The sequence below is a fragment of the Acyrthosiphon pisum genome, chromosome A1 (genome assembly GCF_005508785.2).
Source record: "Acyrthosiphon pisum isolate AL4f chromosome A1, pea_aphid_22Mar2018_4r6ur, whole genome shotgun sequence".
In the NCBI taxonomy this organism is placed as follows: domain Eukaryota; kingdom Metazoa; phylum Arthropoda; class Insecta; order Hemiptera; family Aphididae; genus Acyrthosiphon; species Acyrthosiphon pisum.
The window spans coordinates 105827495-105843037 of record NC_042494.1 but is presented as its reverse complement, the minus strand read 5'-3'; the positions used below and the strand labels follow the sequence as shown (position 1 = coordinate 105843037).

General features: G+C 29.5%; 1 protein-coding gene across 4 annotated transcripts in view; it reads right to left on the bottom strand.

Moving 5' to 3' along the window:
* Nucleotides 1-15543, bottom strand: part of LOC100161209 (potassium voltage-gated channel subfamily KQT member 1) — a 263780-nt gene that overhangs the window by 167642 nt on the left and 80595 nt on the right. For 3 of the 4 annotated variants that reach the window (XM_029487960.1, XM_016803745.2, XM_029487961.1), the window contains exons 3-4: nt 9741-9884; nt 6513-6671 (exon numbers count right to left, since the gene is read on the bottom strand). In XM_029487960.1, coding sequence (XP_029343820.1) covers nt 6513-6671; nt 9741-9819 — 238 coding nt within the window. In that variant the 5' untranslated portion in view covers nt 9820-9884. The remainder of the gene's footprint in view (nt 1-6512; nt 6672-9740; nt 9885-15543) is intronic. The other variant, XM_029487962.1, reaches the window with a different exon arrangement.

Here is a 15543-nt window from a genome sequence, read left to right as displayed (position 1 = left end):
TTTTTGTCAGGCGCTTAGGTCGTTATTCTTATGTTGCACATGTGTTAGACAAAGACAGCAAATCGCCGCATGCAACGCCCTTAACACCTAAAATATTAACAAATCAATAGGTGCATCTAGACTGCTACCTTTTTTTGCGCGCATATATTATAATAAGTATGTCGGTCACTGTGGTCGGTGGTGTTTATTTGTATAGTCACCCCAGATGAATTAAATCAGCACGAACCCTCCTTGAGCAAGGAAATCTAAACGACATAAAAATAAAACAATACAATGAAAACAAAAACCCGTGGGTTACGGTTGGGTAGAACTTCTTACACGCGATCGTATGGGAAATAGCTTATTCGTATTTTATTTACGGGCGAGAGATTTAAAGACGGAGCTCTGGTTTTGCGCTATACACCGCAGCAATGTATTTTCCGAAGATCAATGCAACGCCTCACACACTCAGTCACCCATTCGACGATTGTGACTATACCGTGCAAAGTATATCAACTATGTTCGCTATATCATCCGAAGACACTCGTATTATACGGGAGAGTTCGGTATCATCTCGAACAACGATATTGTCAAATTTTACTATGTAGAACCCACTGATTTGTGCTTAATATAGTCTATAATGATACACTCATATCGTACGACAGTATGCGGGCACACGGAAGGCGCGTCGTGTTTTTTTTTTTTTAAATCGCAACACTTCAATGTAGGCAGAATCGCTTTCTTTTCACAGCACCGCAGAAATACCGGATTTCATTGGATACTTTTTTTTTTCACGTGGCTGAATACTAGGTCGGTGTTAATTTATTATTATAATATTATTATGGATTCTTGTACATTGGCACACTGCAAATGTATCATACACTATTCTATCCACCTCCTATCTGCACTTAGGGTAGACTAGATCATACACTATGTGTCTGGATATAGTATACAAGATATATATAAACGATATGAACGATTGTGGAGACAAATCCGTAACTATTATAGCCTTATATATTAAAAACAATACTCATTACTCGCACTGTTTACATTCACAATCTGCAATATACCTACATTTATTTACATAATATATCATTATACAATTGTAATTTAAAAGTGAATTTGACGAATATTTCTGATAAACTGTATATAATAGAGCTGTAGGTCGTCGGTTTCGCGAATGTCGTGTAATAGTGATAGCTGACTATCGAAATCGTCATCGATACACGATACACGTCACTCGATGAATGCATAAAAACTATTTATTAAGCTCCTATATAATATAATATAATATATATCATCTATTATTTATTATTATTATATGTGACCACTGCGCACATTGTTCCCACACAATATGTCATGATTTATTCACGCGTCTATTATAATATAATATGTATATTTTAAAATGGACGTTCCAATTATCCATCGACGGTCGTTTCCAGAGTCGTTCCGATGCGACGGCATTGATGGCAAATACGATGAAAGAAAAATAAACTACCATATAAGTATATAATATCATATAACTATATGGTAATAAAAAATTATTGCGTGGAATAAAACCGATTTAAAATCAATTTTTTTTTGTTCGACTTTTTATCCGTGTAGAGGTGCAGCGCTTTGACATGTGGGCAAGGTGAAACGAAGCAACACTATTGTCCGTCATCCATGGTCAGGTCTCGTGGTCGGCTATATAATATTATTTTCTTCTAATATGTATTTATTCTTTCAAATTTTTTTATATAATATTTACTAATGTTAATTAATCCTACCTGTATAAATATATGTGTGTTACCGTGGGGCACAATAAAAAAATTGGGGAACGGAGTGGCTGAGCGGACTAAGGCGTCGTTCGCGACGCGTACCGACGGCGGTTCAATCCCGACTATGGGCGGCAATTTTCTTCGGGCAGTCACGATGTCCGGAGAGAAAGGACGCCATCCCCCACCCGGGCATGGCAGATACCTACGGGTGCCCACTCAAAAAAATTCTGCCAAACACAAACACTCACGTGTAAAAACTTACCGTATCAGACCCTACCACCACCACAATACAATCTTATAAACAACTAATGGCCATAGATGCCGGGCTTAAGGATCAATAAAAAAAAAAATTAATTAAAAATTAAATAATAATAATAAATTATTTACGAGATTCAAACGCGATATGAACTTTATACCTATATAAAGACGGCGTAGATGATGTTTTAGGCAAAAAGATAAAATAACGTACACCAACGAAGGATATGATCGCATTAACGTAGTACAACATGAATTAATTAATAATATATTATTACCATCATCACTGAATTTTTTGATTCCTAAAAAGATACCAAATAAAATAATATATAATTAGTCGTTATCTATACTACTTTTGTATATTATATTAATTTTTTTGAATTTCAATTTGAAGTAGATTAACTCTTACAATGATGTATTTAATTTAATTTCACTAATTAAAATTATAATTATAGTGAAAGGTAAAAAGATAGATAAAAGATAGATACTTATAATATCATAACTGTGCAGAAATCTAATACCTACATTAATATTGTCTTGTCATCACCTTGGTTATCTACTGACATACAAGTATACAACCTTAAGCACACTAACTATCTAACAATTTTACTTACAAAATTCTGAGATTTTAATCATGAATGTTGTAAAATACTACAATTTAACAACAACTAAAAATTGTAAGAAATTATAAATCGATACTTATATCCTAACAATACATCTGTATTTGTATTTTCCACGTTTTAAATAGTTTCAAACCACAACATCGCTAAACTCCCAATATTATTACGATCACATTTCATCACAATACATTTATCGTATTTACATGGATGATATGTTTATAAGTTATAACTTGGGTATACTCAGCCCAAATTAATAAAGCATTTTTTTTTAATATAATATATAATATTCATTGAACCAAAATGTTTCTATGAGAAAAAATTAATAGACATACATCCAAAGCCAACAATTATATGTATATAGGTATATATATTAGGAACCAGTCGTTTAGTTTATAAATCAATATAATTATTAAATTCTAAGGTTATCACTTATCACATTTCAACAATAACTTAAATACGTAATATTATCACATAATATGAGAAACCGACAATTTAAAAAAAAAAATTTTATATCGTTTTGTTAATAACTGCATGACTATATTTTATCACTTTCTGTTTGACTGTCTAAATACACACGATTTCTACTTGAATGAATTTGTTCAATTCATATCCGATAATTCTATACAAAGTATAGTGTTTATGATTGTTGTACATGTTTTTCATCAGAAGTTTGGTTTTCTATAGACATAGGACTAAAACTTCTTTTTAGTCAAACAATTTGAGTGTAAATATTGAGTATTAAACAGCACACTATCAAATAAAATGTTCAGTGAACGGCACCTAATAAACAGGTGATCAGAATACCTATATTCGTATTAATATTCTGATCACCTGTTTATACATTGTATCAAGGGTTTGCCTATAATTATTATTTATATGCTTTCGTCACTTAATTTCGAATATTGTAGTGTACATAATAATATAGTAGTCACTAGTCAGTAGATGACACAATATAATTTTATTATACTAACAATAAAGATGTACCTTCTTTATGTTTGTTGCTATTAAATTGCCTATATAATGCGCCGTTATACAATAAAAAAATATTGTTCAAATCAAAGTGTAAATAAATAGTAAAGACCAAAAAATAAATATATATTTATGTAAGATGATCGCTTCAGAACTTACGAGATGTTCATATTATACGATATACCTATTCATAATATTATCTACTTCTATGACCACACGCCGAACGCCTCAAATTAATAGAATATGCTCATTATACAGACATAAATATAATTTAATGAAATCTACACCATCAAACAAATTTTCTATTCAAGTCCAAGTTATACAAAATATATGTTTACAGTCAACATAGATGTATTAATTATTATTAAAATACAAAACGTAGTTGGGCAGCTAAACAAATATTTCTATGTATTACTAGTTTTTGTTTTTCCTGTTTAAACAAATAATCGAGGTTATTGAAATTTCTAGGTATTTATATGGATTTTAATTAAGCTTTAGTCACGTATAAATAAAATCATACTATATATTTTTTTATCTTTAATATTATGCTCAAAACAATTTAAATTAGTATGTTATAATATAATATACATATATTGTTTTATCGTTAAAATAATTTAATATCATTTATAACTGATAAGAATTAGATTTTTATAATAAAAGATATTTTACGTTCATACTTTATACTATATATTTAATCATGAAAAAAAATTATATATCGACAGAAGAAACATTTCAGCTGATTAAATGGATCAGGCTTTATATAATAGAATAATATATACAATATAAGTTAGGTCACCAAGAATTCGTTTTTATCCTTTAATAAAACATTTTTAGTGGCCTGATGTGGCGCGGCGGTTGGTTTCATTTCTGAATTCAAGCATCAGCCAGTGCCACTAGTTCCCGGATGGGTGACCGACCGGGTTTTAGTGACAAATCCTTGCCACATATAGATACGTGTTCTAACAAACCATACCCTCCCCCACAGTAACAATCCTACTAAAAATCCTACAAACAGAACAGAACTAATGACCATACTATAGTAACTGGTTCAATAAAAAAAAAAAAAAAAAACATTTATTTAAATCCTTAATTTTGGAATTTTAAAGTGTATTTGAACACCACATTTTCAGATAAGTACTCGGATTATTTTTTTATGTAATTTATGGATTGACCTGTCAAAATGTATATTTTTTTTCAATTTAAACCACTATTTTTACTGTAAATCGTTAAGCACATAGATGTTTTTAAAAATGTTGATGAATCTAAATCAAAATTACAACGATTAGTTTCTAAATTATTAACTTTATATACAAAGTATAATAGTCTTCAATAATTATTTTTCATTAAATTTAAAAAAATAGATTTACTATTCAGGGTTATTAATATTTTTTATAATCAAACAAAATTATAACATAAAAATATGAAAATTTTATATTTATATTATATTGATTTTAATTAATACATTTATTAAAATCACCTTTATATATATATATATTCATAGTTTGTTTTTAATTTTTACCGATACAGGACAATCATTAAATGACATATAAACCTTAAGTATATGAAAAAATTCTTGAATTAAGGTGAGATGCTTTGAATATTACTATATTTATTACTTATGATTCTCTATAATATATACTTAAATGTTATCGTCCACGTTCAACTGTGGTAGAGCAATATCAGACATATGTATAATATTTTTAACGTAAAAATAAAACATATTAAACCTATATAATAACCTACATATTATTAAACATTAGTCAAATAAACAAAATCTTATACTATATTGAAGAATAACAAAGTTAAATGAATATTACATTTATTTTGTACTTCCATTTCCGAGACATGAACAATACATAGATATAACTTTAGTTATTAACGTTTACTAACAAAACATTGAATACCGCAGAAGTAACCCTACCTTCACCACCATTTCACTTGCACGTTATAATTTTTCATCTTAAAAATCATCATACCTATAAGAGACGCAGTGAAAAAATATGATAATATGGACGTGCAGGGACTGTTAACTGTTAAGTACCGAGATCGTTCGTCAAATCTGACGTAAATATAATTATGGTGAATTTTAATCGATTAAAAATAAATCACTGATGAGTGATGACAGTTTGTGGTTCGAATTTAGTTTCCTCGTTGATATCGCTTCATGCGCTTGGACGTATATAACAATATAATATATTATGTTTTCGTACATATCAACTATAAATTATAATACACTCGTATGGCCGAGTCGTAAAAGTGATGGGGTATGCCACTGGGGATGTATGGTACATATTTTGTAATACAGACGTACGGGGTGATCGCTTTATCGTTAACCAGAAAATATAAGGGATTTTTAAATTTTTTTGGAAACAATACTATGATAATTATTGAAAACTATAAAATAATGTTTTTTCAAACAATAATTGTATTTAAAATTATTCCTTATATTTCCTGATATAAGTAATATTTTTCTACCGGCAAGGAGCTGCAGAACGGGGTGTCGTAACTAAATATACTAGTAATAGGCTATATAATATAATAACTAAACTATAAATACTAAATACTGTCAACAACTTGACATTATATATATAAATAAATATAATAAGTATAATGTACAATATACGGAGTGGGCCGTCGGGTTTCTATTTTTACTTTCCACTCGGGTTATTTTCATGAATACGCGTCGAATCGCTCTGTATAACATAATAATAATATATTGGCCGGCTCGACGCGTCCTACGGGTTTATTAGGTCTATACCAGCCAGTATACGAAATACAATTTACTACGCGTTTAATGTTAATATAATTTTACATGTACATGTATACATATCTATAATATATATATATATATATATATATATATATATATATATTTGGGAGCTGTACATATATGATTATTTCGTTATATGAGACCGGTCGGTGCACTCACTGCAAGACGATTGTAACCCGTCATTAACACCACCGGTACTGGTACTGCTCTCTCTCCTCCGGCAGTGGTCCACGACGACGTCATCGGGACCCACGACCGGGTTCAGTTCTAGTATGGTGACATTGTAACGTTTCCTGGCATTCTTAGGACAAATATCCCCTGTAAAACCAACCAACCTGTAGTCTCGACACGCATATACGACCGTCAGAGTACATTTTCTACACTGCACAAATTTAATATAATATATATATCAGTACAGCAATAATGATTGTACATTATTAGTTTATTTATGTTAAAGGTATTAAATTTATTACGCGATGTCTACGACCAATTGCGTGATTCCGGCAAAGGATAAATGAGGAAATCGCATCAAGAAAGTAGTTTTGGGGGGATAGGGTGCTTAAGTATATTTTTTCTACTAGATATTTTTAAGCAGTTCAAAAAATAGTATACTTTATCAAATATTATGTTTTCGTCGAATAATAAAATAATAAAATATAAAATGTAATAAAATATTATTATTTTATAAAGACTATAATATTAGGTACTATAACAATTAATAGAGTTTGTTAGGTATTCAATTTGTTGAAATTCTAGTAAAAAACTATTACTTTTAGACTATTTTAGAATATCATTGACAATGTTAATATTATTTTCTTTATACATCCTTCGTCGATAAATTAACAATAATATGGATTAACATAGACCGTAGATATATTGGGAAAATATTAAATGCATACCACCCATCAAGACAATTGGGATATATTAATTAAACTAAAATAATAAAAATGTTTTTGATTATAATATAATACAGACAAATATCGCTGCGTGAAAAAGATAATTTCCTTGCTTACAATAGGTAGTAATAAGTATTTAAGAACAACAATGGACAGTTTGAGCATTCTAGCCGTATGCTACAAATTTAATGTTCTATTTTTATTGACTTGGATGAAATTATTGATGCGTTTTTAACGAATAGCGTTGGAGGAAACAGTAAACTCTCATTTAAATTTTAAATTGCTAAATAATATCTAGGTATATTAATCATTTTTTTAAATAATAAATTTTATATTTGAATTTAAAATAAGAAAAACTAATACACTATACCTATATTCACTTTAAATATTTTCAGAAACCCCTTCAATATAAAAAAAATAAAGATATGATATAATATATAATATATAGCTATACGTAGTAAATAGTGGTGTTATGCGTCCGGCAAGAGCTGGTATTTGCCGAATATTAGAAATTTAGCCTATTTGATAGCTCATAACAGATGAGCACGTTTTTTCTTGGCTTTTAGTTTTAGTTTAATCATGATACTGATCACTCGGATATTTTTCCGTTGTTTAGTATAATTGCAGAATAAAGAACAATTATAGAAATTACTCAAACCCTCTATTTTTGGTTCTTTTCGTATGTTAGTTCATAACATTGTGTATTGATTGTATATAATTTGCTACAATTCAACCCATATACTGGAAAACAGTTAGGATAGTCGACTCTTCTCGGGATACAAATAAAGAAAGAGATTATTTGCTTTTAAAATTGATGTTGGTACTTTTTCTAGTCAAATGAAATAAATTGTGTGTGTCGGTGAGGAGGAAAGGTATTAATTTGAAAAAAAAATCAACTCCCTCCGTGTTTTTCCAATATTACGCCACTGCTTACACTTGTGGACGGGTGGCATATTATAATACATCGTTTGGAGTCATTTCACGATGAGCTAAACAATAATTAGTAACACCAATATATATTCATTTTTCGATCGCACGTCTTGAATGAGTCTCTACTGCAGTACCTCCATCCGAGTTTAACGGTTTCGCAAACCGCTTCCGACAACTGAGTCGATCAGTTCGAAACGATTCATGCGAGTAAAAATGATTTACAATCAACGTGGTGACGATATTCCAGGACGATCGGAACAAATGTGGTTCTTCGTTGGAATGAGATATGTTTTTGTTTTAATTAGCATTTAAAATGAATTCATGTATTTTATACTGACAGGGACGACGAAAGTTTTACACGACTATGTCAAAAACTTTCTAGACACGTTGTTTATGCAAGTATAGAAAAGTATTTATTTTTTTAATAATATATGTGTGTTGCATCATGTTGTATCATCAATGGCATTTTATATACGGACACTAAAATATCAATAAATATATTTACAATTTTAGTACTTTTATTAGAAAGTAATTTATGGTTTATTTACTTTTATCGGCGTACTATAACGGGTTATGTCTACTAAGGTTTCAATAAAGTTTTGATAAATCAAATGTCATAGATGAGAATCAGTTTAAAACTATTATGTCCCCCGTCCACATAACTGTTGAGTACTGTGCGGGGTTTTCAATTAAAAAAGTTATTAAAAAATACTGGCTGAGAGCCATCCTCTTCTTGATATTACTTAATAGACTTTCGTTTAATTTAGATTGTATGTTGAAAACATAAGTCCTTCCCCGGTGAAATAAAACTATAATTGAACGGTAAACACTAAACATGTCTGTGTATCTACCACTGTGTACAAAGGTTAAAAAAATAATAATTAAAACATAAAAGGCAAATATATGTATTTTTCTTTGGGAATATAATTTATTGTTCTATATAGGAAAACAAAAACGATACAGTACGTCTGCAACGGAAGGAACAAAAGCATTGTTTCCATTATTATCGTTATTATTATTACTATTATCGTTTAGATTTTTTGCATTTGCATTTAAACAAAACTGTTTATAAAAATAATATGTTGTTTAATCGTGTACCAACGGCCTAAACGATTTGTCGCATTGCAGTATGCGTGTGAGTGTAAAACAATTTATATTCTGGTTCTTAACAGTGGCACCAAGACGAATAGCTAATGCGCATCAGACTTAATGAAAATGTTTCCAGCCGTGAATTAAAAAATAAAAATAGGAAAGAGAGACGGTTCGAGAGTGAGCTTGATTGTTGTATAATTTAAATCGTGATGCGAATACAAGGTAATTCCATTAAACAAAATTCGTCTCCGAAATGTCGTCCGCTCAAACCCGCTGAACATAATCAGATGCAATTTATTGCGATAAATCTCACCTCTGTCAGGCAAACGGTGTTATTCGAAGTGCAGTGTCAAAATGTGCATTGCGATCATTACGTGTCGGACGTATGTATATTATTATAATACATATTGTGTGTATATGTATATTATCAGTAGCGAAAGAAAACAAACGCTGAAGCGCCGTTGGTTACCTTTGGTCCAAGAAGCCGGTGACAATAGCTGCTGAGCCTCTTCCAGAACGACGGGATCCATAACGACTCCATCTTTCATCGTTGGCACAGCAGTCTGGAGTCAAATCATAATTCACCAGCCGTCACCTTCCGCTTCCGATTCATCTGCAACATAAATTCCATCATTGCATCACACAATATCGTAGACGGGCAAGATAATATTATATTAATTATGAGAGTTTATATAGTAATACACCATTCACAAGTACGATAATTTAAAAGTATTCAAAAGCGACTAATGACTATTACAGTCATCGCACAAAAAATCAAAACTTGTCCAAAACTTTACTCGCTGTTGAGCTGTTTACACCCGGGACTTATCTTAGAAATTAAAATACATGTAATATTTTAATGAGCAACTGTATTCTACTACCATGGTATAACTAATAAACACAGAAATTATTTTCTCGGTTATATTCCCAACCTGGATAAGTCATATTATGTAATACAAGAAATAATATTAAGTTATACAATAACAACACATTAAATGTAATGTTTATTTAAAAAATGTATAGGTTTTCAACGAAATATGAATTAATAATAGAATTTATAGAAACTATGCAAACCAACCATAGGCGTAGTGTGATGAATTTATGCAGGGGGCTATAGCCCCCTTAAACTCCCTCTGTTCTACGCCTACGTAGTCAGGTAACACCCGTTTGTCACCCATCTATAATACCTGCCATGGTACATGGTTTAACCAACATCAATCCAGTTAATTTTATATGAAAAGTGTTAAATTTATTAACATTTCAAAACCTATAAAGTAAGTACATACATACAACAAATAGTAAATGTGTGCATTTTTAAAGATGACAATTATAATAATTGTGCTTTATACTATTATTTACGTTGGTATTTATATTAAAACTATACATTTTTCGATAGGCATTTCCAAACACGGTAATCCATCAATTGTGGACCTTTGACAAATAGAGTCACATAATGGCACCCATGGGACGTAAGACACTCCATAATGATTGGGAGTTGAGTTAATGCAACGAACAAGATAAATCGTATACTAAGTACTCGTCTATGTAGCATGCTGTTATTTCAATCGCTTATGAGTTATGGTAATATAAAATTTATTATAAATGAATATGTTATAAGAATATAAGATTTGAGTGATAAAAATCGATATAACATAATTTATTAGTAAAAATTTTAAAAACTTTTATAGTAAAAAAGTATACAACACAATTTTTATTAAATTTTAAAATCAAGTTTAAAAAATGACACAACATGTACCTAAGAATATCATAATAATGTATTTTTTAACTATTTTGTTTGTAATCATTTTGCGTCATTTTTTTAAAACAATAGATTTTATACACGGAAATAAAAACTTTGGCGTACACTTTAAAACGATAAAAATCTCATTTTATTATTTTAATGACATGATGATTACAATGACTTGAATCTCATAATTTATAAAACTATATCAAAAAACATGGGTACACAACAATAATAATCCATTGCCTCTATCATAAATAATTTTCAACTATTTTATTCACTCGTCAAATTTAAAGCTATATAGAAATCATTTTACAAAGGTAATTATAATGTTGTCGTAATAACATTATTGTTTTCTACAAACAATTAGAGTAATTAAAAAAATTATCAAATAAATGATTTTTTAGTGATAAAAAAACTACTGTGACATTTGTATATTTATAAATAATCTTAACCGAAATAACACACTAGAGTGATTACGTAAACACGTTTGCGTATTGAAACCGTATAATAAATTCAATACAGCTACTGAAATTATAACTATTAATAACATTATTAATCAATAATAATAAGTGAAATTGGAAATACAAGTGACGAAAAAAGTCGTCAAATGCTGACATGAAATAACTGTATCCGAGAATCCAACGCTGGATACGAATCATTTTTACTGAAAAACAAATGTACCTACCTATAATTAAGACAAAACGTTTTGTCACTGTTTCTATTATTACTCTCATGAATTCAATGAATCATCCATTTCTACGAGCCATTGGATCATGTCATCACAATATACAAGATATCAACGTTGAAATGTATTACCAGGAGAAATATATTATTTATTTTTACAAGGTAGTAATTTTTTTTTCCAATTTTTCTAGAAAAATATTTAAATTAAGTAAAACAAATTATAATCCAATTCAATATTATAGAATACATATAACTTAAATGCCACATTGCTTTAAAGAGCTAATTAAATTAAATTTACTCATAATTATTGTAATAAAAATAAAAGTAGTAATTTTATTGTAACTTTTTTTTTATTAAATGTTGTGCTTTTTGTATGGGTAAAATAGAAAACGTTTTCCTTTGGTTTCGTTTACCAAATGGGACAAAACATTAAAACAAGACTTAAGAGTAAAAAAAACTATTTATATGCAGGCTTTTTATATTTAAGCCATTTTTAAAAAGTTATTATTCCTTGGGTATTAAGTTACTTAAAGCAAGCCCCAATGTAGTAGAGAGGAGGGACACAAATCTGTGGCTACCACTTCCAGTGATAATATTTATTTACGGCACTAAAACTCAAAGACATAATATTTCGAAACATTGTAACAAAATTGTAAACATTAAATTAAAATAGTGTGTTTAGTATTTTTACAATGTATTATATTATGATCAGTATGATAAATTATAAAATTGATACCATAATATTCATAATAAGTATTTTTTCGATACAATTGAGTTCGTAACATGAATAAAATGAAAAATAGTTCGATTTTCAATTTGATAATGTACTACCATCCTATAAATATCCAACTCACGATGTTCGCAGAATTTCTTTCTTTTTTTATATATATATATATTTGTAATAATTTTGTATCTCATAAGTTGAAAGTCAAGTATAGTATCATTATTGGATTATGGTGAATTTATGTTTAAATATTTATTTAATATGTTTCTAACACTGCTACACCATATATTATCAAGGTTGGCCAACCGCTAAAAAAAAATATATCACATAGAAAACAAATATTGGTCTTTATAACTCTCTTTCAAAGCTACAGCGGGTCTTGAGACATTTTTACGACGGACTGCATATTATAAATGCACAACTCTTTCAGGCGATAGTTTTATTTATTAGGGAATACAATATCACTAAATCAGAACCTAATTTTCTTTTCTATATGCAAACTTAGTTTCTCTATTAACTATATATATATATATATATCAATGTTGTATCTTGTCGTAATGGGTTCAACCCGTATTTTATCATAAAATAAACACTGAATTATTTATAAATGATTAAAATCCAATAATAACATTATACTTTTTACCCTACTTGGGTTTGATAAAGTGACTATAAATCAATAATTGTTTTTTAAATACATAAATTTGATTTAATCGCAAGCACGAAATAATGTTGTGATGCTTATGCACAATGACGATGAGTAGTAGACTAGTAGAACCATAACGGAATTTAGCAGTTGAGCAGTTGTCTATAAATTATAAATGTTATGTTGGGTTGTATGATATATTTTATATTTTATATCTAATATTTTGAAATTTTTTTATTTGTTTATTTGTTTTTGAAATGCAAACTTAAGCACATAATGTATTACTCAAATGTATACTCGGAATTTGCTTGTAAGTTTACTATATATATGTATTAGAAACTGTCATGCATTATACAAGAAAGCGTTTTCGGTTAAAAATTACCGTTTTGGAATCGTAATATACTTAGTAACTATAGTTGAATCTACGTATATTATGTTACTATTAGTAATTATAATGTTTTTTTTAAATTTTTTTTTCATATGAATTAAAAATAATCATTATAGTTTAACAATTACAGTTTGGCCTATTTCACAGAGTGAAACTGACTAAATTCTTTATTAGTGTCACTTTATAGGTGGAATCTGTGAAGTCTTTGACAAACATATTTTTTTTAATATTTTTGGTAGTTTTTCGGGTTTTTTATTCAATTATTGATACACATGATCAACCGTGCCGACACAATATTATGCGTATTGTATTACATATAAATATATAATATGAGTTGTAGATTGTAATAGTATAGGTAGTGTATCTACGTCCAAGGACCTCTGTGGTTTTATTTTCCATTTGTCACGTAAAACACTACAGCACAATACAGATCCTAGTATTTATAACCAACGGTCATCGTGTACAGCTACCACATGGATATTATTATTAATTGGGTACTGAACACGCCTTCTCCAAACGGTCGGATTTTTCTGACGAAAGCGCTTACCGATCCTCGGCCATTTCGACGATGTGCCTCGCGAACCACATAAATCATTCGCACGGTTGAGCTCGAGGCGTAAGGCGCATTTCACGGAGAGCTAATAGTCGCCCGGCCACCACGCCAATATCATATATAATAATATGTTAGGGACCGTGATAAACGACTTGAAATCCTCCGAAAATTGGTCCCGGAGGAGTGTGTTCTAATCACGGTACATTTGTCTTGCGGTGTCCGAGGTGGAGACTGCAGCCGCGCGGGACAACGCCGTCCGGCAAATGATTAAAATTCTTTTCGGCCATCGCGCCCGAAGATTATATTGTTGCGATCATTACTACTAATGACGAGACGATATTATTATTATTACTATACGATGGCCCCCGATCGCAATAAAACCATTATAACATGTTATTGTTTGCGCGAGTACCTATACGTTATTCGCACCACGAGACCCGCGGGCCGATTTCAAATGCAAAAGCCGCCACCATCTTGTGTTTAATTAGATAATAAAATGTACGGTGTGCTGCTTAAACGGTCCTAAAAACACTTAATGCGTTACGCATATGCTATAATATAAACAGACCGTTTAAGACGAGACGGCCGCTGGATCGTTTGGAAAAAGGTATGTTATATAATGTTATGACCGTAATACCAAAATGCACTCAAACTCTTCAACTAACCTACCTGGCCCTCCACTACTGCCCACATCCTGAATAATCTTTAAAACATCTAGGTAGATGCAACTACCTATTGGAATACTTAATGGGAATCAATAATTTGTCTTTTAAAATATTCACATAAATTAGAGGCTCAATAATATATTGACGACGATGGATTTTTAAATTATACAAAAAAAAGACAACATTTTAAATTTATGTGAACCAAAATAAAAATAATTAATTTCTTATAATGGTTATTGTGATTACTAATGTACTGCAGCAAGCATTTACGAAATATATATTTCAAAAAGTAATTAACGTATAACACTATAAGTTAATTCAGAGAGGTAAAAATATTCTGCAATGATCAAATATCCTAAAAATCCAGTTCAAAATCTCCAATAATAAAAAAATTCAATGTTAAAAAATCAAACAAATTGAACAAAAGCTCCAAGTTAAAAAAAAAATGAATTTCCTGTTCCTGTTTTCCTTTTTGTACAAATAATGATAAAAATTCCAATATTTGAATATAATTGCCAAGTGTCAATAATATATTATAAATAATATTTAAAAATAAATTACAATATTTCATTATAAATTATAATTTTTAAAAATAAAACTTATTTTAAAACTTATAGCGAGTGCCAGTAATTTCATGAAAGATATTCTAATAATTACTATTATTACATTTTATATTGCATTTCAGACATTTCCAATATGTTTTTAGATCTTCATAATGTTCTGTCTTTTCTTAGCTCTATAAAATATATTTTGATTTTTTCATGATGAATCCAACATCTTCAACCCTTTGGGCAATCTTGAAAAATTGAAATAATTTTATAATGCAATTGATTTTTTATTATTATTTATAATTTATAAAAACAGTGTAACC